Raw genomic sequence first — 25,662 nt, forward strand, 5'->3', positions numbered from 1 at the left:
AGCTACCTCAATATGCCGAGGGAGGCTCTGTCTCTCAAGGGAGACAGTCACTTCCATCTGTCTGATGATAGACCCTGAGATCTCCGCAAACTCTGTTGGTGGGCACCCCATGTCAGTGGCTCTAAAGGCCACAGCTGCCCTTAACTTCTATGCCTCAGGCTCTTTCCAGGGGTTGGTGATCTCTGCACCTCGGTGGGAATTAGATCTTTGGCTAGTGTCCCGGGGCACAGCAGTGAGGGCACTTCACACTCACTTGAGGTGCGGGCAGAAACAGAGTGATCTCTGCGGAGTTTCCCAATCAGCTGTCCACACTTGTGTCAAGCAGGTTACAGACGCTCTATTCAGACATGCATTGACTTTCATCCACTACCGCTGGGACGATGCCAGTCAGACAGACCGAGCCAGAGGCTTCGTGGTGATTGCTGGCTTCCCCCGTGTCCAGGGTGCAATCGACTGTACACATGTGGCCATCAAGGCGCCAGCAGGTGAGCCCGGTGCCTTCGTCAACAGGAAGGGCTTCCAGTCCATGAACGTGCCGATAGTGTATGATCACAGGATGCAGATTTTACAAGTCTGTGCAAGGTACCCAGGCAGCTCCCACGATGCTTACCTCCTCAGACACTCCCAGGTGCCAAGGCTCTTCAGTGCTCCAGCCTGGCTGGATGGCTGCTGGTGACAAGGGCTATCCCCTCAAAAGGTGGCTCATGACGCCTCTCCACCATCCAAGAACAGAGGCCAAGCGGCGGTACAATAGGAGCCACGCCTCCACAAGGGCTGTGGTGGAGAGAACCATCAGTTTTCTCAAGATGCGCTTCCGATGCCTGAAACGCTCAGGGGGCGCACTCCAGTACCCCCCCAGATCGTGTGTCGCTGATAGTGGTTGCATGCTGCGCTCTCCACAATCTGGCGCGGGAAAGGGGCGACGCAGTGGATGAGGAAGACATGGACGCATTTGCTCCGGATGCACATGATGAGTCCAGCAGTGAGTCCGAGGATGAGCAGGCACAGGAGAACGCTGAGAGGGTAGACGCTGACCCAGACATACTCCAGGGGGGTAGGGACACCCGGGAGGATTTAATCCAAAGAACCTTCAGCTAGCCCACCACAGATGGACCTTCAACACACGCCAGGGCTGCAGGCTCCACACTGGACACCTGAGTGCTAAATCAGCCTGGATAATAACATTAACTAAGGCCCTTGTGAATAAAGCTCAATGTCAAACAACTCACTCATAACATCATGACTTCCCGTACACATGCAGAAGTAAGGAATCAACCTGAGCCATGGCAATATGTCAAAATTTATTGAGTAAATAAATGTAAATTCATAAAGCAAAACAAAAATGGTGTTGGACATCACACCAAGTCCTCAACTAAGCACTGTGGGCCAACGTAAAAGCACCAGTGAGAAACCTGTGGTGTGCCAAAGGTGCCTTAAATTTACGCTTATGTGTGCTACGTCTAGGTGCTGTCCCCTCGCTGGGACTGGCATCTGAGACACTGCTCACTGCACTGTCCTGTTGGTCTCGATGACCTTGGCGGATGTCCTCTGGCCCATAGAGCATTTGATGGCCCCGCCTGGGAGGGAGCGGCCAGTGGCATGGCCGGCTTCTCCCCAGTCGCCATAGCCTCATCGGATGCCATGGTCACTGGCAGAGGGGCAGAGGAGCTGCTGCCCTCATCAGGAGCGCCTCGAGAGGAGCCCGCAAAATCGACAGGCAGCTGCTGCGCCGACGTGAGGTCACCTCAGACCTCCCTGCTCACCGTAGATGGATGGGCATCAAGCTGGGATACTTGGTGCCCAGACCATCTCCCACACTGGCACTCACCAGCTGTGGCCAATGCCGCTGTGAGGACTTGCAGGTCCGAGCACAACCACAGAAGGACCTGATTGTTCTCCTGGAGGTGGCTCTCCATGAGGGTCGCCACTCTCTCCATGGAGCAAGCATGGCACTCAACCATGAGCCTCATTGCATCAGTGATGCTCCATGTGGACTCCTCCAGCACAGGCACCATGCCACGCAGAGCCTCATGTATCTCCGCCAGATCATCCCAGATACCCTGCTGCACTTCCAGCGTTCGGTGCCTCATGGACGAATCCAGAGGCACATCATCAGCCACCGACCGAGCAAGTACCTGGTCCCCAGCCGTCCTCCAATTGACAGCGCCCTGGGCATTCTCTGTCTCTGTCCGCACCTCAAGCGAGTGTGAAATGCCCTCACCGCCATGCCCCGGGACACTAGCCGGATCTAATTCCCACCGAAGTGTTATTATCTGCACTGATGCCTGCCTGGCTGAGATGATGTGACGCTGGAGAGTGCATTTGCTCAGGGGCTTCAGGGGTGAGAGGTGGGCCCTCTGTCTCCTCCTCCTGGCCCTGCTCCGGTGATGCTGAAAGGAAGAAAAAGGACATTTGATTAGTTGCAGTGCAGACAATGTCAACTTGCATGCCGCTCCCCCAGATCATTATGCACTCATCCTTCCATAATCAAGGGTGAACTCATGTTGCTAGCTTCAATCACGGAGCATTCAGCAGTGCCATAGCTTCTGTAACACACATGGTGACCTGACTGCTCACCAAGCATACCTCCCCGTGGCACCCCAGCCTCACCGCCACCAGTGGATCTGGGGGCGTTGTGCCTCTCAAGGTCCATGGCCTGCTGCTCGAAAGCCGTAAGGATGGCCAACTGGGCCTGCCCTCCGCCAGTCCGCATTTGTTCCGACGCATTGTGTACAGTCTTTTCCTGAAAAGGAGCACTGATTAGACCAGCCAGCACCTGAATTCCCATCGCATCCCTGCCAACCCAGCCAGAGTGGGACATTGCGGGACTCCAGTTATTTGTCACCCCACAGCTGCCACACACTCACCCAAACAAGCCAGGGCTGGCCCACCACCCCCCATTGCCCAAATGCTGCCTCCTTCACATGTGGCACCACAAGGTGCCACTTTGCTAAGCAAGGAGGCACAAGCACATGGAGCGCAAACACCAGAAGATGGATTGGTGCCCCGCCAACTGGAAGCTCCCCTCCCAGCATTTTAGCACCCTGACTTTGACATGCTTCCCAGTTCCAGCGCTCTGCCTAGGTGCAGACCCTTGACTTTCACCCCCATTCTATACTCTGGGTGTCAGTGTCACACATGCTGCAGATGCAGAACACATCCTAGCTCAACCCTCTCAGGGTGAACTGGGCATGGGCAATCTCTGATGTCACACCCAGTGAGGGATCCGTGCCATGAGGGATTCAGTGATGTTACTGTACTCAGTGTTGGTGGAGGTGTGGAGGGGTGTGGTTTGGGGGAAAGGGTGACGGCTGCATTAAGTGACTTGAGGCTCACCCTTCCCGAGCACAGGAGATCATTGAACCTTTTGCGGCACTGGAGCCATGTGTACCGCACCACATCATGGGAGCTAACACTCTCGGACACCTCCACCCAGGCACGTTTGGTCAGGTGGGGAGGCCTCCTCCTCCCGTCCCTCGGAAGAAGGACCTCCCGCCGCGCTGCCACCTCTTCCAGGAGGGAAGCTAGGCACTCATCTGAAAAACAAGGGCACACTGCCCCGCCGGCCTACCCTCCGGCCTGGCCTGCCCCAATGGCTTACCCTCCGGACTTGCGTCACCAACATTGTCCCTCTGCAGAGCCCTTCTCCCAGCCATTGCGAGCAGCATTTCCAAGGCTGCCAAGCCTTCCTTTGTACAGGCTGCTGGGTCGCCATTGGACCCAGCAGGCTGAGCACGCCCACTGCTGCCCACCTTCTCCTGCTATGCAAGGGAGTCGTGCAGTACGCTGAGCGGGCCTTCATTGGCCTGACCACGCAAAATGGGGAAAGTTCTCCCCATTGATACTGCAGAGAGGAGACCATCTGGAAGACAGAGACTGGATCTATCGCTGCCTGCATTATTGCTTATAGGCAGGAGAGAATAAAGAGAAGATTGTGAGGGAGGTACCTGGATCACCAAAGGGAGGAGCAAAACCAAGGGCCAGCAGGGCCTCCTCCAGATGCAGAAGAGGAGGTTCACAGAGACATCGCACATACGTGGCTCACAAGACCCAGGGTCTACAGAACTGGCATGTCTTATCTGCAGATGAGCCAAGAACTAGTGTCGCTGACTGCTCTGCACGTCTAGGGATCTGGTGACACACATTTGCCACATTCTCCAGGAATTAGTACCACTGGGACTGGGAGGGCATCCATTGCCGGTGGCGATGAAAGTAATGGCCACTCTGAACTTCCACGCCAGTGGCTCCTTCCAGGGCTCCACTGGGGACCTCTGTTGGATCTCTCAGGCATCCTTGCACAAATACATACGTGAGGTCACAGATGCCCTTTTTGCCTATGCCCAAAATTACATCAATTTCAACAGAGAACAAGCAAGCCAGGATGCAAGAGCATTGGGCTTTGCTGAGATTGCCTGATTCCCGCAGGCGCAGGATGTCATTGACTGCACTTATGTGGCTATAAAAGCTCCCTGACAACAGGCACTACAATACATAAACCGGAAAGACTACCACTCGCTCAATGTACAGCTGGTCTGTGACCACAAGAAACTGATCATGCAGGTTTGTGCCAAGTACCCAGGAAGCATCCACGACTCAAACATCTTGAGTAGATCACAGACCCAGACATCTTCGAGGGACTACACAGGATCCAAGACTGGCTTCTCAGTGACAAAGGGTATCTGCAAAGGTTGAGGCTGATGACACCTGTGCGGCAACCTCAGACTCCTGCAGACAGAAGGTGCAATGACGCTCATGGCGCTAGCCAAGCATTGGTGGGGCACACCATAGGAATCCTAAAGATGTGATTCCGATGCCTGGACTGATGTGGTGGAGCACTCCAGTACAGACCCCAGCGGGTCTCACAGATCATTGTGGCTTGTTACGCGCTGTACAACCTGGCACAGCAAAGGAGGGAGGACTTTCCAGTTGACGAGATGGAGGAGCTGCACATCTTCTCCGATGAGGAGGACCTCAAAGGGGATGAGAGTGATGAATTCGAGGAAGCTGAGCTGCAGGGAAAGAGACCGTAGCACAAGCCTGACAAGGCAGGTGTACGCGTGAGGCCCTGATAGCCACTAGATTCCACCAGGAGGATGATGAGTTGTAGTGGGTACCCTATTGGACATGAGCCCTCCTTCGTGGGGCCAGCATGAGCACTAGCATTGCAATTCCTCTCATTTCACCCGTGCACTTCAATATGAGAGTGAATAGTTACACATCAGGCTCACATTGTCCTGATCCTTTGAAGGATGATGAACCCTCAGCAGCATGTGTCCTTGCTGAGATGAGGTGTTAACTGGAGGAGGGAGTCCCGGCATCAGACATCCGGAGGTGCTGCCTCTTCAAGTCTCTCTCCAGCATCCCAGTCGCAACGGCGCTCTACAAGAGCCAGCAGCTGTCGATCAATCCTCAGTGGTCTCGTAACTGTGTGCCTTCAATGTGACAAGGCTCCCCAAGGAGATCCATCAAAAGCAGTGGAACTATGCATTCTGTGTAACACTGATTGTGAATCAGATAATTCAGACTTGGGCAAGGCAGCGCTTGACGTTCCGCTGCTATGAATCCATTTACAGATGACTCAGTCATCTGTGGTGTATTCTTCCAAATCATACTGACATCCGGCACTCTCAGTAAGGGATTCTGGGCTGCATTTATCCTCAGCTTGATACGAATGTAGACTGCTTGAGCAAGACGGCGTCAAGCACTTACCTGCCAGATATTAAAATGCCTCCTCTTTAACACAGACATTGTGCCCTCATGGCCACCCCTGGCACTTGCCAAGTCCAAAATGCGTGCATACACCACGAAGCCCTCAAGGGCACCCATCATTGCAAATAAAGAGAACACCTCAGCTTCAGTACATCCCCGCTCCTATCCCATTGCTGCCCTACAGATTGGACAGAATTTTACGTCCTGTGGGTGAGCGCAAGCCTGACCTGATCGGGAGTAAAATACTACGCGATGACGTTAGGCCAGCGCCCCAGCGACATTGCACGATATTTCGGTTGGCAGGCGCACGCAAGAGTCTGCAGTGCACCCGCCGACAATTAAGAAGCCTATTAAGGCCATTAAACTAGCAACTGATTTGTATTTTTTGCTGCCCATCCAACCTTACGGTTGGCGGGCAGGCAAATAGGCCAGGCGGCCTTTGTATTTTTTAGGTAACCTCATCCACGGGCGGGATGTTCATATGACTAAGTCACATGTGGGGACATGTTTCCCTTATTTTTAAAATCTTTATTTTTCATTGTAAAATTCTTCAGCTCCCTGAGGCAGCTCTGTGCCTTCAGGAGCTTTCAGTGCATGCTCTGCCGTGCATGTGCAGATTTTAGTGCTCGCGCTCCTCCTGCCTCCCTGACCCCAGCAACACTGAGGTTCTCGGCTTGCATTTCACGCCATTAATTGGCCAGCCAGTGTGAAAGCGCAGTTGGGGCCCGATCATGGGCAGCTGTCCGTTTCGCTGCCACTCCCAGGCCTGCCCATCGTTCCCGCCAGAAGAAGGGAAAATCCTGCCCATTGTCTCAAGACACCATGTGCCTCTCTAGAGTCTGCTCAAAGACTCTATTATCTGCCAGAAATGACTATTTAGAATTAGCATCAGTACCTCGACGAATGCTCAGGTGAGGGGACACATAGCACTGCATCCCTAGTTTGTGATGAGAGCCCTATCCCCTCAAGACGCACAACTACAGGGTGAGAGACGCACAAAGTTGGATGTTCAAGTGCCAGGACAATAATGTTGCTGAGAGCGGCCGAGCTTCGTCACCTTGAGGTGGCAAGGTGCTACACTTATTGGTGAGCTTAGCAGATGTACACCCTGAAAGTTGAAGACGTGATTGGCTGACACCAGCGCACATGAGCTCGGAGTATGGGCCCATAGCACGAAAACTTTGCCAAGAGACAGCACATGGAGTTGCACGATATATACCCCTTCTCCATGTGTGAACACATCTCTCTTTGTACCTTTGCACCTTCATATTTGAAGAATGCAAACGAGATAGGAGAACACCTCTGCCTCAATCTTACACAGCCAAGAATAAACATGACATGACACAGCAGAGCATGCGAGCGAGGTTCATTCCACAAGCACACTTAATATTAAGGTCGAGACATCACTGATGTCAAGAATGATGTGCAAAAGTGGCACACACTGTGGTGATTTGGAAGCACGCTACTTTGACGAGAGGCCCATGATAGCACATGTGCGACAAGTCGGGGGAGGGACCATGTTGTGTTACCTGAGTGACTGCAACACAGCTCATCATAACCAGGAGGCATACACAAGAGATGTGGAATGGGTGCGATTCTATTTACAGTTGTGAACATTACGTACATGTTATGAACAGCCGTGCCGCCGTTGTACTCCTATTATTTTCTTGATTCTCTAATCTTACCGTGACATCTGGGTGCATCCCTGACATCCACAGTGGAGGTGGAGGCTGCTTGCTGACTGCTACTCCCTGTTGTCTGTGATGACTTCGGCCAGCGTCATCTGAAGGGCTTCAGCCTGCTTTGGGTCTCCTGCTGTGGGGCAGGTGCACCCTCCTTGGCCTTTGGAGCGGAAAGTGGTGGGGTCACAAGAAGAGGGGATTGGGATCAGCCGGACACTTCTGCAGTCACCTGAGTGGGTGGCCCTGGGGTGTCCAGCTGCTGGTCCTCCTCCCTATGGGTGCCTGAGGGTTCCCTGGATAACTCCTCAAGGGGAAGGGGTAACTGGAGTGAGAGCGAGGTGCCCCACACCCCCCTCGTGTTGACACTAATGGCTGCCACCATTGTCTACACCAATGAAGTGCAGCTCCTGCAACAATGCAGGACTGATGTCCTGGACCAAGGACTCCATAGAGGCTGCAACCCTGCCAGTGTTGACCTCAGTACATTGGTCTGAAGGCAGACGGACTCCTGCGTCATCCTTTGAAATCTGAGGAATGCAGCTGACATTCCTTCCTGATATTCCCGTGTTTGTTTTTGCAGCTCCAGCAACTGATTTAGAACTGAGTCCAGAGGCACATCATCTGACTCAGACTCAGATGAATTGTGGCCTCCAGCAGTTCTCCGAGTGTCGGCAACTGCGGATGTCCCTGCCTCCGCTTGCTATGGACCAGGTCGTGTGCTGTGCTCACCAGATCGTGACCCCAAGCCTGCTGTAGATCCACTGTGGTGTGAGTCTCTGCGCTGGTGGAGGGTATGGGTGAGCGCTGTGACAGGTCTTCAAGGCTGATGTGTTCTAGCCAGGGGACCAACCCTCGTTCAATGAAAAGTGCAGCAGGGCATGTCAGGAGCAGCACCAGGCATACCTAAAAATGAGGTGTCAACCTGGTGAAGCTACAACACAGGACTACTTGCATGCCAAACGGCATAAGCAGCGAGTGATAGACAGAGCTAACCGATCCCACAACCAATGGATCAGATCTAAGCTCCGCAGTCCTGCCACATCCAGTCATGAATGGTGGTGGACAATTAAACAATTCACTAGAGGAGGATGCTCCGCAAATATCCACATCCTCAATGATGGAGGAGCCCAGCACAACAGCACAAAAGACAAGGTTGAAGCATTTGCTACAATCTTCAGCCAGAGGTGCCGAGTGGATGATCCATCTCAGCCTCCTCCGGAGGTCCCCAGCATCACAGATGCCAGTCTTCAGCCAATTCAGTTCACTCTACATGATATCAGGAAAGGGCTGAAGGCATGGATACTGCAAAGGTTATGGGCTCTGACAATATTCTGGCAATAGTACTGAAAACTTGTGCTCCGGAATTTGCCACACCCCCAGCCAAGCTGTTCAAATACAGCTACAACACTGGCATCTACCTAGTTATGTGTAAAATTGCCCAGGTATGCCCTGTACACAAGAAGCAGGACAAATCCAACCTGGCCAATTACCGACCTATCAGTCTACTTTCCATCATCAGTAAAGCAATGGAAGGGGTCATCAACAATGCTGTCAAGCGGCACTTGCTCACTGACACCCAGGTTGGGTTCTGCCAGGGCAACTCAGCTCCTGGCCTCATTACAGCCTTGGTTCAAACATGGACAAAAGAGCTGAACTCCAGAGGTGAGTTGAGAGTGACTGCCCTTGACATCAAGCCCTCATTTGACCGAGTATGGCATCAAGGAGCCCAAGCAAAATTGAAGTCAATGGCAACTGGTGGGAAAACTCTCCACTGGTTGGAGTCATGCCTAGCACAAAGGAAGATGGTTGTCGTTGTTGGAGGTCAGCCATCTCAACGCCAAGATATCACTGCAGGAGTTCCTCAGGGTAGTGTCCTCAGCCCAACCATCTTCAGCTGTTTCATCAATGATCTTCCTTCCATCATAAGGTCAGAAGTGGGAATGTTTGCTGAGGATTGCGCAATGTTCAGCACCATTTGCGACTCCTCAGATACTGAAGCAGTCCATGACCAAATGCAGCAACACCTGGACAATACCTAGGCTTAGGCTGACAAGTGGCAAGTAACATTCATGCCACGCAAGTGCCAGGCAATGACCATCTCCAACAAGAGAGAATCCAACCATCACCCTTTGATGTTCAGTGGCATTACCATCACTGAATCCCCCACTAGCAACATCCTGGGGGTTACCATTGACCAGAAACTGAACTGGACTAGCCATATTAATACAGTGGTTGCAAGAGCAAGTCAGAGGCTAAAATCGTATGACGAGTAACTCACCTCCTGACTCCCCAAAGCCTGTCCACCATCTACAAGGTACAAGTCAGGAGTGTGATGGAATACTCCCTACTTGCCTGGATGAGTGCAGCTCCCACAACACTGAAGAAGCTTGACACTGTCCAGGACAAAGCAGCCCACTTGATTGGCACCACATCCACAAACATTCACTCCCTCCACCACCGACGCACAGTAGCAATAGCGTGTACCATCTACAAGATGCACTGCAGGAATTCACCAAGGCTCCTTGGACAGCACCTTCCAAACCCATGACCACTACCACCTAGAAGGACAAGGGCAGCAGATAGATGAGAAAAGTACCACCTGGACGTTCCCCTCCTCACCATCCTGACTTGGAAATATATCGCTGTTCCCTCACTGTCGCTGGGTCAAAATCCTTGAACTCCCTAACAGCGCTGTGAGTGTACCTACACCACATGGACTGCAGCAGTTCAAGAAGCCAGCTCACCATCCCCTTCTCAAGGGCAACTAGGGATGGGCAATAAATGCTGGCCCAGCCAGTGAAGCCCACGTCCCGTGAATGAATTTTTAAAAATCCTCATCTGAGGTGTCCTCGGGCTGGAGCTGAGGGCCTGACTGGCTGAGGGCGTCGGGCGCTTGGCAGAGATGCCTATGAAAGAAAGTAGAGATAATTAGTGCATGGCAGATGAGTGAAAAAAACAGAAGATTGCACTCACAGCATGGACTGATGGATGAGCTGGAGCAGGATCCTCACGCTGATGTTTGCTGCCGACTCGTGGTCGCCACAAGCATGGTCCACATCTTCTCCAGCCAGCATAGTGGCTCTGTTCTTGAACTCCATTAGGACCTTGAGTTCTGGAACCTCTCCCTGTGATTGTGCACAAACATCTGCTGCATAAAAACAAATCAAGAGTTTGTGAACAAGACACATGCCAGGGCAGATGAGAAGGATGCCTCCTGGCATTTGTGGGTGGTGTGTGATGCCAAGGATGGGATGAGGACACCATCTGCAGAGGACGTGAAGGTGTCTGTGAGAGTGCGAGTGATGTCGTCCATTGAGCTAGCAGTGAGTGAGATCCCTCTGAATGTCTGATGGGCTTGAGTGTAAGAGTTGAGAGTGATGAGATGGCTGACTTACTCTGGCAGCACAGATGAGATCATTCATCCTCTTTCTACACTGGGTGGCTGACCTCTTCTGTCAGCATTGGCACTGACCACTGATGCCACCGCCACCCAAGCTTCTGTGGTGGGGTTGGTGGACTTCCTGCAGCCAGAGCGAGGGTAGAGCACATCGCAGCGGGCCTCCATGGCATCCAAATTCATTCCAATGAGGCGTCACTGAACTTTGGTGCTGCCATCTTCTTGGCCTTCAGGGCCATGTCTTGAGTGAAGCAATCCTGGGTTGCAGACATTGAGAACTGTGCGCACAGCTGCAGTTTAAATGTGGCGCCCAGACTGAGGAAGAAGTGACATCATGGTGTCGCGAGCGGATCAGAGGCCGCCCGCCAGAAATACAGTGTGTTTCCCATCCCTGCATAATTAATGAGGCGAGAAGCAGACAATAAGGCGTGAAAACCCACCATTGTGGTCAGCGGCGAAAACACCAATTTTTATAACTGCTACTGCATTTAGTCCAATTCAGGGAAAATTCCGCCCCCGGTTGCAAGACGGTCAGAATTGGGAACTGAATACACCAGGCTATGAGATTTACAGGAAGAATATAGAAACTATGTAGAGCAGGAGGAGAAACCTTGGTGGTTAAAGATGTAATCACTTCACTTAGAGGATCTAACGAGAAGTGTGCAGGCAATGGAGACTATAGATAGAATTAAAAATAGAAAAGGTGTAGATTGTAGTTGGAGTTGTGTATGTGCCCCCAAAAGCAGATGTGAAGTGGTAGAATACTGTATATAATTGCAGAGATTAGACAAGCATGTTGCAAAGGTAAAGTGCTTTTAATGTGGGATTTTAATTTTCATATAAATTGGGACAAGCAGATGTCAAAAAGATAGTGAGTTTCTTGAAAGTGTTCAGGATCATTTTCTGCAACAATAAATCCTAGAACCAACAAGAGGACAGGCCATATTAGATTTGATAGTGAGTAATGAGCTTGGTTTAGTTATCAATCTAATGGTGTGTGAACATTTATCTAATAGCAATCATCATATGATTGAGTGCAGTGTTGTGTTTGAAAGGGAGATACGCAAAGTTACTAAGATTCAAGATTTAGGTAAGGTTGACTTCAACAGAATGAGACAGAAATGGGTAAATCAACAAAAGATCAGTGGAAGGTGTCCAAAAGCTTTATCTAACATGATGCAGAATCAGTTTATATTCATTCCCAAGGATCTACTTGTCAAAAAAAACAGCCATAGATGATAAGAAAAGGTAAAGGACAACATAAAACTAAAAGAAAAAGCATATAAAGATGCAAAAAAGAAGGTCCTGGCAACTGGGTGAGCTACAAAGAACAAACAGAAGGTGACAAAACAGATAGTAAGAGCTTCAAAAAGGGAATATGAAAAGAAATTTGCAAGGCATATAGGAATTAACACAAAAATTTACAGTTACATTAGAAAAAGAGGGCGGTGGAGCAATGTGACCTCGTGAAAACTTATGGTGATATAAATGGAAATAAGGAAATGGTGCACATGTTGAATAATTACAGTATTTACAGTAGAAGAAAAAGATAGCATGCTGTACATCCACAAGGTAATAATGTTGAATTGGGAACAGATCTCATGTAAAGTAACAATAAAAATAACAATAATTAAGAAAATAATGCCACCAAAAAGTGACAGATCACCAGGAGTGGATGGCTCCAATGCCATTTTTTTATAAAGGAAGTGAGAGCAACGCAGGTGGCCTAACTATAACTTTTCAAGGTTCTCTTGATTCAGGAACCATTCTTTTCAATTAGAAAATTGCATATGTCGTTCCACTATTTAAGAAAAGTGAGAGAGGAAAAGCAGGGCATTAATAGACCAGTTGGCCTTACGTCTCTTGTCGGGAAATTGCGAATCTATAATTAAGGTTAGAGTGACTGAATGCCTTGAAATTTTTCAGCTGATCAGAGAGCGCCAGTATGGATTTGTAAAGTGTTGGTCATTCCTTATGAACCTGATCGAATTTTTTGAAGAGGCAACTGAAATAGTAGTCAGAGATGTTATTTATATGGAATTCCAAAAGGCATTTAGTAAAGTCTTTAAGGAGAGACTGTTTGCTAAAGTTGAAGTTCATGAATTTGAAAGCAAACAGTTGACCTAGCTAAGAAATTTTCTAAGCAGTAGGAAACAGAGAGTAGGGATAAGGGGCAGGTACTCTAACTGGCATACTGTGACTTGCGGCATCCCAAAGGGATCTGTATTGGGGCCTCAACTAATCACTATATTTATTAATTATTAATGACTTAGATGATTTGATGGAGAACCACATATCCAAGTTTGCTAATAACACAAAGAGAGACAACATTGTAAGCACTGTAGGTGGAAGCATAAAATAACAGATATTAAACAAAACCATGGCAAATAGATTTCAATATAGGCAAGTGTGAGATTATCAACTTTGGATGTAAAAGTTATAGATCAGAAGGCTTTCCAGATGGCAAAAAGCTAGAAACAGCGGAAGTCCAAAGAGACTTAGGAATCCATCTGTATAGATTGTTAAAATGTCATGGGCAGCTACAGAAAATAATGTAAAAGATTATGGAATGCTGGCCTTTATATCTGAAGGATACAAGGACCAGAATGCACGTGGGTAGAAGTTATGCTGCAGCTATACAAAGCCCTGGTTCACCCATATATTAAAAGCAAAATAGTGCAGAAATCTTAAATAAAAACAGGAAGTGTTGGAAATACTCAGCACATCTGGCAGCATCTGTGGGGAGAAAAACAGTTAATGACCTGGAATTTCACAGAGTCTGGTTGACTGTGTCTGCATGATGAGGCTTGGCTGAAAACCCAGACATCTGTTGAGTAACAGGACACCTGCTCCCCAGTTTAAATATTGTTTGATTAATAGCTCAGACTCTCTGGTCTCTGCGGTCAGTTTCATAATATTTATTGATGCAAGTTAAGTGGTTTCAAGTGCTTATGGTTTGTGTTTTGAAACTTCAAATAGCCTGAATGATTGACACTTTTATTAGCTTTCAGTCCAGACCTTTCTTTTCATGGGAGAAATTTATCAATTGTTTACACTTTTTTAAAGCTTTTTTTCTGCACATCCCACTTTTATACTGTGATGTTTATTGGTTTAGAAAGTGTACAGTGAGTCAATGGGCATTGAAGTGTCAGAGCTTGGCATGGGGAATGGGGGCATGAGGGGTCCGGGCTGGGTGGAAGGGCAGAGCCTGGCATAGGGGGCAAGGGGTCTGAGGGGTGGGTGGGGCACATGAGGTAGCATGGATGGGGCATGGGGGTGTTTGGGGTGTGAGGGATGAGATTTGGAGGGCCTTTGTGTTGTTTTTTTCACTGAGACAAAGTCCCATGGTGCCAATGCTGGCCTTTTTGACACTCCTGTGGCTGCTACCACACCACCACCTGGGTCAGCTGGCCCAACTCCAACCCACACCTGGCCCCCAGCAATGAAGACCCTGCCTTGGTGGGCACTTTTTCCTGAGGCGGGCAGGCCAAGCCAGGCGTTTTCCCGACCCCCCCCTACCCGCCTTGAGGATGAAAATCTAGGCCAATGTTTTGAGTTGAATATGACTCTTCTTCAGAGTTCAGCCATACCTGGAGTAGTGTATTCAATTCTGGGCGCCACAGAGAAGGAATGAAGCATAAATTTACCTGATATCCAACTCCAAGGGCTAAATTACAAGGAGAGATTATACAAACTAGAGTCATATTCATGGAATTAAGAAGGTTAAGGGGTGATATTCTGGAAGTTTAAGATATTAAGGGAAACAAATAGGATACATAGAGAGAAACTATTTTCAGTGGTTGGTGAGTGTAGGACTAGAGTCACAAGATAAAAGTTAGGGTCAGGCCTTTTAGGAGTAAAGTTAGGAAACTCTTCTACATGCAAATGATGCAAGGAGTTTGGAACTGTCTTCCGTAAACCGCAATTGATGCCGGTTCAGTTGTTCATTTTAAATCTGAGATTGATAGATGTTTGTTAACCAAAACTAGTTATTAAGGGAGATGGGACAAAGGTGGGTATATGGAGTTAGGTGACAGATCAGATATGATCTCATTGAATGGTGGAACAGACTCGAGGGACTAGATGGCCTACTCCTCTCCACGATGTTCAAGGTAGTGTAGCAAGCAAGCTTCAACATATGAAACATGTAAGTCATGTTGTGAATTTGCAAGCCTTTGACATCAAGCTATATATGACCAATTGTGTGTGTCTCACTCTAATGGAGAGAGATGCCTAAGGTCCTTTGTGGACTATGGCTAATTACTTACTTACATATTGCATGCAGTTCTTCCAACTGTTGGCTGTGGAAAAAATTAAGTGTAGTGAAGAAGGAGTCATGGAGATTTTTCATGTTAGATAGCAGTTATTTATGCCTCAATGTTTATTTTGGATTTTCCTACAGCTCAGCTTGGAAATCCTCCATTTTATGAAGAGTGGTGGTTTCTGGTAGTGATGGCTCTCTGCAGCCTTATTCTCATTCTGCTCATGGTGTTTGGGCTGATCCTACATGGACAGAGCAAGAAGTATAAGAACAACACTGGTAAGATGTTAATCTGCATATTGTACAGAGAATAATAGTCATTTAATTAATGTTGTTTTAAAATGGACTATTGAAGTTCAAATGTGCCCCATAATCCTTTGCTATTCAATTATCACTGAAAAGTTGATGCATATCTTGACATAGTCTCACTCTCTGTTTATAATATCACAATCTAGTAGATGTTGACCATCCTCACCCCGCTATACCCTCAAACTAACATCTGTTTCTTATCTCCCCTTCTTTAAAGTCCTCAAAAGCATCATTGAAAGCCAAATTTGCAGTCACCTGCTTGAATCCTTTGAGTTTAGTTTCCATCCTACCCATTGCATCAAAATCACACTGCTCAGAATCACAAATGAGATACAAACAACAACATGTGACTTCTCCAGGGATGTCAACAGTGGATCACTCATTCCTCCACTGCCACCCTTCCTTTGTGGCATTTCCCTACCATTCCTATCTGTGCTAATGGAATTAGTATATCTCCTCCCATGTCTGCACAGTTAACCCTGACATGCCCTAGGACTCTATCCTTGGCTCCTTGATATTCCACACTCATTCACTGTCCCTTAATGGCATTATCTGGAAGGACATCTCTTTCCATGGTTACTGTGGACGTCCTTGTGCCCTTACTTAGATGGGGAAGATGGTGGCTTAATAGTAATGTTACTGGACTAGTAGTGTTCTGGGGACATGGGTTCAAACCCCACCACAGCTGGTGGAATTTAAATTCAATAAATAAAATCAGTAATAGTGACCATGAAACTATCACCAATTGTTGGGAAAAACCCATCTGGTTCAGTATTGTCCTTTAGGGAAGGAAACCTGCCATCCTTACCTGGCCTGGCCTACATGTGACTACAGACCCACAGCAACTCCAGACCCACAGACTCTCAACTGGCTTCTGAAATGACCTAGCAAGCCAGTTCAAAGGCAATTAGGGAGGGCAACAAATGCCAGCAATGCCCACAACCCATGAAAGAATGAAGAAAACAGTGTCACATTTGCCACTTTACGATCCTCTGGCACTACCTCTGTATCTAGGAATGACACAAAACTTGCAAGTATTGTGAACTGTGAAGAGGATAGTGATAGACTTTATGAGGACCTAAGAGAGGCTGGAATGAGGGGGCGCACACGGCAATGAAATTTAATGCAAAGAAATGTGAATCAATACATTTTGGTAGCAAGAATGAGGAGAGGCAATACAAAATAAAGGATTCAATTATAAAGGGGGTCCAGGAGCAGAGGGACCTGGGGTACATGTGCACAAATCGTTGAAGATGTTAGGGCAGGTTGAGAAAGTGAATAATAAGACATACAGGATTCTAGGTTTTATCCTGCATAGAGTGCAAAAGCAAGGAGGTTATGATGAACCTTTATGAAACACTAATTTGGCCTCAGCTGGACTATTGTGTCCATTTTGAACACACACTTCAGGAAGAATATAAAGGCATTAAAGAATGCTTCCTTGCCTACATTCCAGGCTGTTCCTTACATAAACAGCAATTTATCCAGAAATCTACTGTTTCTGACTTATTCCTACCAAGTCCTATATGTGAACCATTCCTGCCTGACCTTCATGGCTACCAGGACCCCGAGAATATCATATTCACAATCCATGTTCTTGTTTTCATATTCCTCCATACTCTTCCCCGATACTTGTCTAATTTTCTCCAACTCTAATATCCCAGCTTCCACATTCTGTTTTTCTGTCTCTGATGTGTTGTATGTTTGTCCCTCCTCTGCTCTAGAATCTTTGACCTACTACACACCTGCACTCTGACAGCATCTTGCTCTCTCTTCCCTCCTTGAAAGCCTCCTAAGTTCTTTCATCCACCTCTCTGAATTTATCTTCCGCTTCCTCCCCTGACCACTGAAAGTTGTTGGATTTTAACTTTGTCTTCATTTATGGGTTTCTGATGTAAAGAACTTATTTACCAGATCTCCCATTTTCTGATATTTATACTCCGTGTACATCCATAAACAACGCTGAGATAATCTGTTGCAGTTGCAAGTGCCAGAAGTATTTAAAATAAAGAGAAGACAGTAAATTTGAGGTTTTTCTTCTGAGCAGGAGCTGTAAGCTTGCAAGAACCTGCATTATCAAGCAAACAGCAAATAAACTGGCCTCAGGTTGATTACTGACAGCCATTGGACTTTGTGGCTTTGAATGTGGCCAATGTAAATACAGCTCCTTTTAACAACCAAAAATATATTGTGTAACCTACATAATGGCCTATCATTATACAATAGCCTATCATTTGACTCACTATCAATTCACAAAAGTAGTTATTTTAAAAAATCTTTAGATCAATGTGCCTTTTTATTGTCTTTTTATCCCTTAAATGCATTTAAGGTTGTTCTTCAAATCTTTACCTACAGTTCATTTCCAATGGCATCTGTTGTTACAGAAAATCACAAATTTAAACTTGCGCTGCAATTGAAACTGGGGTTGGATTTTCTGCCCATTAACTATATATGGGCCATTAATCAAGCCCTCAATTTTATTTGGCGGCAAATAGCACCTCCTTTATTTACTGTAACTATCCTGTGCTTCAGGTAAAAATAGTACAAATGTGGAAGAAACTCTCACCTTAGATAATGGAGGGTTTACTGCACTGGAACTGCACAGCAGACACCTGACCGTCAAGAGCAATTTCTGTAAGAAGAATGGCACCAGGTAAGGACTGACACCAGATTACAGCTAGGCTTGGTTTGTGTTTAACACTGCATTTGTACTGCAGTTTCAATCTTTACAAGACACAGGAGAGGGCACTCTGCAATAAAAACAGAATATGCTGGAAATACTCAGCAGGTCTGGCAGCACCTGTGGAGGGAGAAAATCGGAGTTAATGGGCGGAATTTAATCGGTGAAACGCAGGCCCTGACAGCGGAAGTGGATATGTGCGCTATTTCTGTTTCTGTGCCAGCTGCCAGAGCACATGGAATTTAACGTTAATTTTAAAGATTGAATGGTGGCCATGTGGGGCCCAAGCAAAGATACAGCAGGGACAGGCAGGAAGTAGGCAAACCCCACCGTCTGGTGATTGCAGTGCAGCTCCAAGTGGGTTATAAAAGAGCCCCCAGGTCAAGCATGCAGGCTCTGAAGGCAGTTAACAGATCAGTGGGAGACAAAAGTTTCAAATTTGGAAGGATGTTGTCTGGGAGCCAAGCTCTAATTATTCTAACCTCATCATTCACTCTCTCATAATTTCATTTCCCGGGACCACACCCCCCATGACTCCTGCACCCCCTTCCTACAGTCCAATCATCTCCTGGGAACCCCCACATCACTCCCCACACACGCTGTCCTTGTTGTTACTGATAGTCCAGGTCCACAAACATTCTCCTGCTCCCCTTCCCTTTTCCTCAGTATTCAACAAAGACAGCCACTCACCCATGATCCAAATGGACCATCTTGCCTGGTGCCAGTCAGGTAGCACGCATTTCCTGCTTGCCGCTGACTTCACCCCTTGAATGTCTGACTTAATTTGGAGAAGTTGTGATTTAATGGCCAGAATTTTATATCATCGGAGCTGGCATGCGGCAGTCCCAAATTCACATGAAATCACGCGAGAAGACGTCGGGCGGGTGTTCTGACGCCATCACACCGCTGCACAATATTATGGTCAGCGGGCACGCACAGGAGTCAGAAGCGTGTCTGCTGACAATTAAAGGCTCAATTAAGCCAATTAAAACGGCAATTGTCTGGAATTTTATGTGCAGTTTAATGCTCAGCACACAGGCCAGTCGGCCATCACGTTTTTAATTGAAACTCGGTACAGAGCGGGATAAAAGGCAACCAGAACCGTGGCAACTTGAGTAGGTAGGAGTTCAGGTATGAGTTTGTTGGAGGTGGTTTTCATACAGTTCATTGCATTTTTTGCGTTTTCTGGAGTACACTTTGGGTTACAAGCTTTCTCAGAAGCTTTCTGCCGAGTGCCCCCTTCAGTGCACAGTCCTGTGCCATCTGTATTTCAGCAAATAGGGATTGCCTACTCTGCTAGAGGGACCTCCTCAAAAAGGAGAGGGTCAGAAGAGATAGGAGGCCTGTCCACAGGCAGCATCCCAGAGCGCAACCAGAGGCACAGCCATAGGGGTTGCAGGGCCAGCAGGAAGTGCAAGGCAGAAGGGTGTGAAGAAGACATCATTATCCTGCAGCCAGAGCCTGGACATGTCTGAGGTCCAGTGCTGAAAGAGGCTCCACCTCTCCAGGGATACTGTGACCTCCATATGCTAGGTGATTGGCCCAGAGATCACTTCAAACTATGTGGGTGGCCACCCTATGCCGATGGCTCTTAAGGTTACAGTGGCCCTGAACCTTTTCGCCTCAGGTTCTTTCCAAGGGTCAGTAGGAGATCTGTGTGGTGTTTCCAATCATGCTGCTCACAGCTGCATCAAGCTGGTCACTAACGTTCTGTTCAGACAGGTCAGTAACTTAATTTCCCAACCGACGAAGTCAGCCAGGCTGAGTGGGCCAGAGGTTTTGCTGCAATTGCTGGATTCTCCCGCATTCAGGGAGCCATAGATTGCGTGCATGTGGCCATAAAGGCGCCAGCAGGTAAGCCGGGTGCCTTTGTCAACAGAAAGGAGTCCCACTCCCTGACGTCCAGATTGTTTGCGACCACAAGACTCAGATTTTGCAAGTCTACACCAGGTGGGCATCTCCCATGATGCATAACATCCTGCGATACTTCCAGATGCCAAGGCTCTTGGTCACTCCAGCTTGGTTGGATGGTTGGCTCCTGGGTGACAAAGACTACCCACAGAAAAGGTGGCCCAAAACACCAACCAGACACCGAAGGACAGAAGCGGAGGAGAGGTACAATCAAAGTCATGGTTCTACAAGGGCAGTAATTGAGAGGACCATTGGTCTGCTCAAGATTGAGGTTCCACTGCCTGAACTGACCTGGGGGAGCACTTCAGCATCCTGCAGAACATGTCTCGCTTAGTGTCATTGTGTTCAGCACGTTGCACAATCTGGCTCCGTAAAGTGGGGTCCCATTGGAGGATGAAGACAACCGAGGCAGTTCCACAGGCTGCAGAGGACCACTCAAATGGTATGTTTGAGGAGGAGTCAGAGGAGGCCCAGAGTGATGACATGGATGCAGAAGTGAGGAACCTTATGGGAAACAGGGAGGCCTTGAATCTCTGTTCTTTCAGCTAGGCACCCAAGGCATGGCTTGAAATTGAGGACAAGGGTGACGCCTCCTTACTGAACATTTCTGATAAGGCCATCCTGTCACACTAATGTCAAATAACGACCTCTGAAATAAGGTTTGCAGCTCTCCCCGTCTGTCACAAGCCATTCCCATGTCCATCACCTATGAAAAACATGAAGCACAATCAAGCCATAACACACAGAGATCTTTATATGGTGGTCCTGTTAACACAATTTATACATAGTAGATGTATGAACTAAAGTTTTATCACCTGTGACAACCCCTCTTGTGTTTACAGTGCCTTAAACTTCTACTTGTGAGTGCTGCATCTTGGTGCCCCCTCCTTGCTGGCCGGAGCATTAGAGGCAGCCTGCTGACTGTGATGTCCCCTCAGCCTTGATGATCTTGGCACTGCCTGGGAGGGAACGTCCAGTGCCATGTCTGGGCACTCCTCAGTCGTCATGGTCTCATTAGATGCAACAGGCACTGGCAGAGGGGCGGAGGAGCTGCTGCCTTCATCCGGAGCACCCTAAAATGAGCCCACAGATGCGACATGCAGCTTGCCCGCCAGCAGGAGGTTGGTTTGAACCTCCCTGCTCAACCATTGATGGACAGACACCTAGCATAGTAACTAGGCGCCTCATCCACCTCTCACAAGGGCATTGACCTGCTGAGTTCACTGCCAGTGTGTGGGCTCGAAGGTCAGAGCACAACCCCAGAAATCTCTGCTCCTGTTTGTGGAGTTCCCTCTCCATGAGAGCCGCCACTTTCTCAATGACTGAGGTTGTACGCTCGGAGCTCCGGGTCAACGTGGTACTCACAGCCTGCATAAACTCCTCTAAGATAGAGACCATGGCGTGCAGACCCTAGGGGATCTCCACCAGATCTTCCTGTGCATCCCACTGGACATCCAGCTTGATGGACGACTCCAGAGGCTCATCATCTGTCTTGGACTCAGCATGGTCTGGTCTCCAGCAGCCCTCCAATTGCCAGTGCCCTAGGCATGCTCTGCCTCCACCAGTTCCACATGGAAGTATGATGTGCCGTCACCACTGTGCACTACCATCTGAGCCAATGGACTATTGCCCGCAAATGTGCCTGTGTCTTCACTGGTGCTTCGTCCAGAGGGAGATGTGACACAGGTGCTTCTGTCTGCAGCTGCTCCTCGGTTGTCAAAGGACAGTTCTCGGGGTCTCTCCTGTGTCGTGAGGATGGCACATCTGAGGGAGGAAGAGAATATGTCAGTTGATAACATTATTACAAAGTGACTGTGCATGCATGATGGTTGCTTGTCACAATGAACAACTGCCTTACTAAGGCATTGTGATTAGACAAGTAATGGGGACCCTTGATTTGAACCTCGCTGGAGATGCCACAACCCTTCATCTTTTACACACTGCCCCAGTCTCTCACCTGTTCACTGGATTCTTACCCTCCTCTGACACTCCTGCCTCTCTGCGACCTGTGGACCTTGCCCCACACTCGCATTCCATGTTGAGGGCATCCATCTCAGACTTTGAAAGGATCAGGAGGTTGGCCACCCCACCACCCATTAGTGTGCGCTCCTGCGAACTATGGCTTCTCTTCTCCTGTACGAACAAAAGTGCTTTCATTAGTCCACCCTCTACCTGCCACACCTTATCAGCCTCACCCCATGCCTCCCCCACCCCAGGCGACTCAGGTTGAGGTGGCCGTCAGATTGGCACACCTCATTCTTGTACACACCCAAGCCAAGCGGGCAAATCTCCCAGCCTTAGATGGTACAGGGATATGTGGCCACCCTCCAAGACATCTATACACAGCTCCATGCCAAGTTGGTACTCACCCTTGAGGAGTGCAGAAGATCATTTAACCTTTTCCAGCACTGGATCAATGTGCGACACATAACATCATGCCAGTTCACCTGAGCAGCCATCTCCATCCAGGCTTTCTTTGTTTGGTGGGGTGGCCTGCTCTGCCATCCCACGGCATGAGGATCTCCCACTGGGCACTCACTGCCTCCAGGAGAGCACGCGAGCAGAGAAGCAGGGGGCAGAGTGTCCACCGGCATTTCCCTCCTGCCTGGCGTGCCCAGTGGCTACTGAGGCTATAACTCCTGCCAATTCAAAATGCTTCAAGTCTCTCTTGAATAGCTCCCTGAAGCAGCTCACCAAGTCCTGGCAGCCTTCAGGGAGCTGCCTAGGCTACTTTTAAACCCCTCTTCGGGTCCCCATTGGACTCAGTGCCCGCCACGCTCCCGTCCCTGCCAGCAGCGCTGAGCAACTGTCAGCGCAAGTTTCACGCTGGTGGCCCTTAATTGGCCAGCCAGCGTGAAATCGGGTTTGGCTTGCGATTGTGGGCAGGAGCAGATATCGCATCTGCTTCCAGGCCCACCGATCGCACATGCACAACATGCGCAAAATTCAGACCAATGAGTATTCATAAGTTGCAAATATAGGGAAAAGAGGCTCCTGGTACTGGATGCTATGAGTACCAACCTGCCACTGAAATGCCGCCAAGTTAATCCCTTAAGCTCAACCCACCTATGGGAAGCCAAGATTTTGTCTTCTACCTGATTAAAGCCACCCCGCTTACCACGATTCCCATTCCCAGTGGCCCCATTAAATTCCACCCATTGTTTCAGGTCACTGATCTTTTGTTAGAACTCGCTTCAGTGTCTAAACATTTAACTTGACTCCAGGTAGATTTAAAAACTGCCCAAAGGGTTGAAATACTTTTTAAACAAAATCAAAATCAAAACTAGAAATGTGAGAGAAACAGAAAATGCTGGAATCCCTGATCAGGTCAGGCAGCTGTTCTGACTATAGGTAATCAGCCTGAAACATAACTTACCTTTCCCCATAGATGCTACCAGACTTTTTAAAATTTATTTATGGGATGTGGGTCTCACAGGCAAGACCAGCATTTATCGCTGAACCTTAAGTGTGCTTGACAAGGTGATGGTGAACCGCTTTTGAAAACATGGTGATATATTCCAAGTCAGAATATGATGTAACTTGGAGAGGAACTTGAGGTGATGGTGTTCCCATGTGACTGCTGCTCTTGTCCTTCTATGTGATCAAAATCACATGTTTTGGAGGTGCTGTTGAAGAAGGCTTGGCGAGTTGCTCTAGTGTATGTTGGAGAGGGTCCACAGTGCTAGTGGTGGAGGGTGTAAATGTTCAAGGTGGCAGATGGGGCGCCAAGCAAATGAGCTGTTTTGTCCTAGATGGTGTCATTCTTCTTGAATGTTGTGGGAGCTGTGCTCATTCAGACAAATGGAGAGTATTCAATCAGACTCTGGCTTGTGCCTTGTGAGTTGGTGGAAAGGCTTTGGGGAATCAGGAGGTGAGTTACTTGATGCAGAATACCCAGTTTCTGGCCTCTTTTGTAAGCAAAGTATTTATATGTCTCATCAAGTCAGCTTCTGGACAGTGATGACCCCCATACTATTGATGCTGGAGAATTCAGTGATGATAAAGTAGGGAAGTGGGTATATTCTCTCTGGCAGCCTGGCACTTGTATGGTGAGAATGTTACTTGCCACTTATCAGCCCAAGCCTGAATGTTATCCAAGTCTGGCTGCAAGCTGGCATGAACTGCTTCATTATCTGAGGCGTTATAAATGGAACTGAAGACGGTAAACATCGCCACTTTTGACCTTAAGATGAAAGGAGGGTTATTACACTGAGGAACTCCTGCAGCAATGTCCTGGGGCTTAGACAATTGGCCTGTAACACCCACTGCCATTTTCCTTTGTGCTAGGTATGACTCCAAACAGTGGAGAGTTTTCCCCGGATCCACGTTGACTTCAATTTTACTGGGGCTCATCCATGCCGCGCTCGGTCAAATATCCTCGCTTCATCTACGGAATTCAGCTCTTTTGTCCATGTTTGAATAAAGGCTCAAATATGGTCTGAAACTGAGTGGCCCTGGCATGACCCAAACTGCGTATTGTTGAGCAGATCATTGTAAGTGCTACTTGGTAGCACTGGTGATGACACCTTTCATCACTGATGATTTAGAGTGAACTCATGGGGAAATAATTGGTGAGATTGGATTTGTCCTGCTTTTTGTAAACAGGACATACCTAGGCAACCTTCCACTTGTCGGGTAGATATTGTGGCTCTACTGCAACAGCTTGACTAGGGCACAACTACTTCTGGAGCACAAGCCTTCGGCAGTACAACCAAGATATTGTCAGGGCCCATAGCCTTGGCTGTATTCAGTGTGTTCAGCTATTTCTTGATATCACTTGGCTCCAGCATTTTCTGTTTTTATTTTGAAGCATTTTTTCTCCATGCAATATCAGATCCAAAGCGTATGCAGGACCACTTCAACGGAATGTCACGTTGCTTTTCTCCACAACCTGGTCATGACCGGGCTCAGATTCATACAGCAATTTTAGTTTCACTGCTTAAATTCCATATAAATACAAAGTTAAGCAATAAATTGTAACCTCTCCCATGGAGTATGCCCTTCCTTTGTTTAAATAGTCTGCTAATTAGATTTATCACATTATTCTCGGGTAAGTAGATTTTAAAATTTACTGGTAATATTATTTATTTATAATTCTGTGATACCAAACTAAATAATTTTTGTCTCTAGTGACCATCTGCAATAAGTTAGGCTTCAGATCTGAAACTGTACTTTCACATGATCCAATTATTATTACTATATAAAACAATCTTTTAAATGTTTTTACTGTAGGGAGGTGCTAGTATTCCTAATTCTTTACTCTCACTGTGTTGCTAGGTTTCCACCCAGGCCCAGCCCAGGAGGGTTACGCTATTCTGATGAGGATTTATGTAATAACTACAATGGAATTGTGCTAACAGAAAGCACCACTCTGACAGAGAAACCCACTGAAATATCAGAGTCAGAGGTAAACATTTATTCTTACGTTTAATCTTCAATCTCCTACATACCACAGCCCAACCAGAGAAAGAGCGCAGTCACACCGCTGGGCTGTTACCTGCAATGTGTGCCAAACTGCTGAAATCTATAGGCTTTGTACAGTGAAAGGGAGTCATTACTAATCCAGCTTTCTTACAAGCACCTCCAAGGCTGCTCAAGTACAGTTTGAGCAATTTATCCAACTCCTTCATCTTGTCACTGGAGTTTAATAGTACTTGGGCAGAAATGAGAAGCAAAACAAAGACAGCATTTTGGGGAGAGAATGCTCTCACTA

The 25,662-nt window shown here is 47.9% G+C and overlaps 1 protein-coding gene across 2 annotated transcripts in view; it reads left to right on the forward strand.

The window, feature by feature from the left end:
* Window positions 1-25,662, forward strand: part of sdk1a (sidekick cell adhesion molecule 1a) — a 950,103-nt gene that overhangs the window by 916,426 nt on the left and 8,015 nt on the right. For both annotated transcript variants that reach the window (XM_078558601.1, XM_078558602.1), the window contains 3 exons: window positions 15,191-15,328; window positions 17,891-18,011; window positions 25,227-25,356. In XM_078558601.1, the coding sequence (XP_078414727.1) occupies window positions 15,191-15,328; window positions 17,891-18,011; window positions 25,227-25,356 (389 nt within the window). The remainder of the gene's footprint in view (window positions 1-15,190; window positions 15,329-17,890; window positions 18,012-25,226; window positions 25,357-25,662) is intronic.

The sequence above is a fragment of the Cetorhinus maximus genome, chromosome 15 (genome assembly GCF_964194155.1).
Source record: "Cetorhinus maximus chromosome 15, sCetMax3.hap1.1, whole genome shotgun sequence".
In the NCBI taxonomy this organism is placed as follows: Eukaryota; Metazoa; Chordata; class Chondrichthyes; order Lamniformes; family Cetorhinidae; genus Cetorhinus; species Cetorhinus maximus.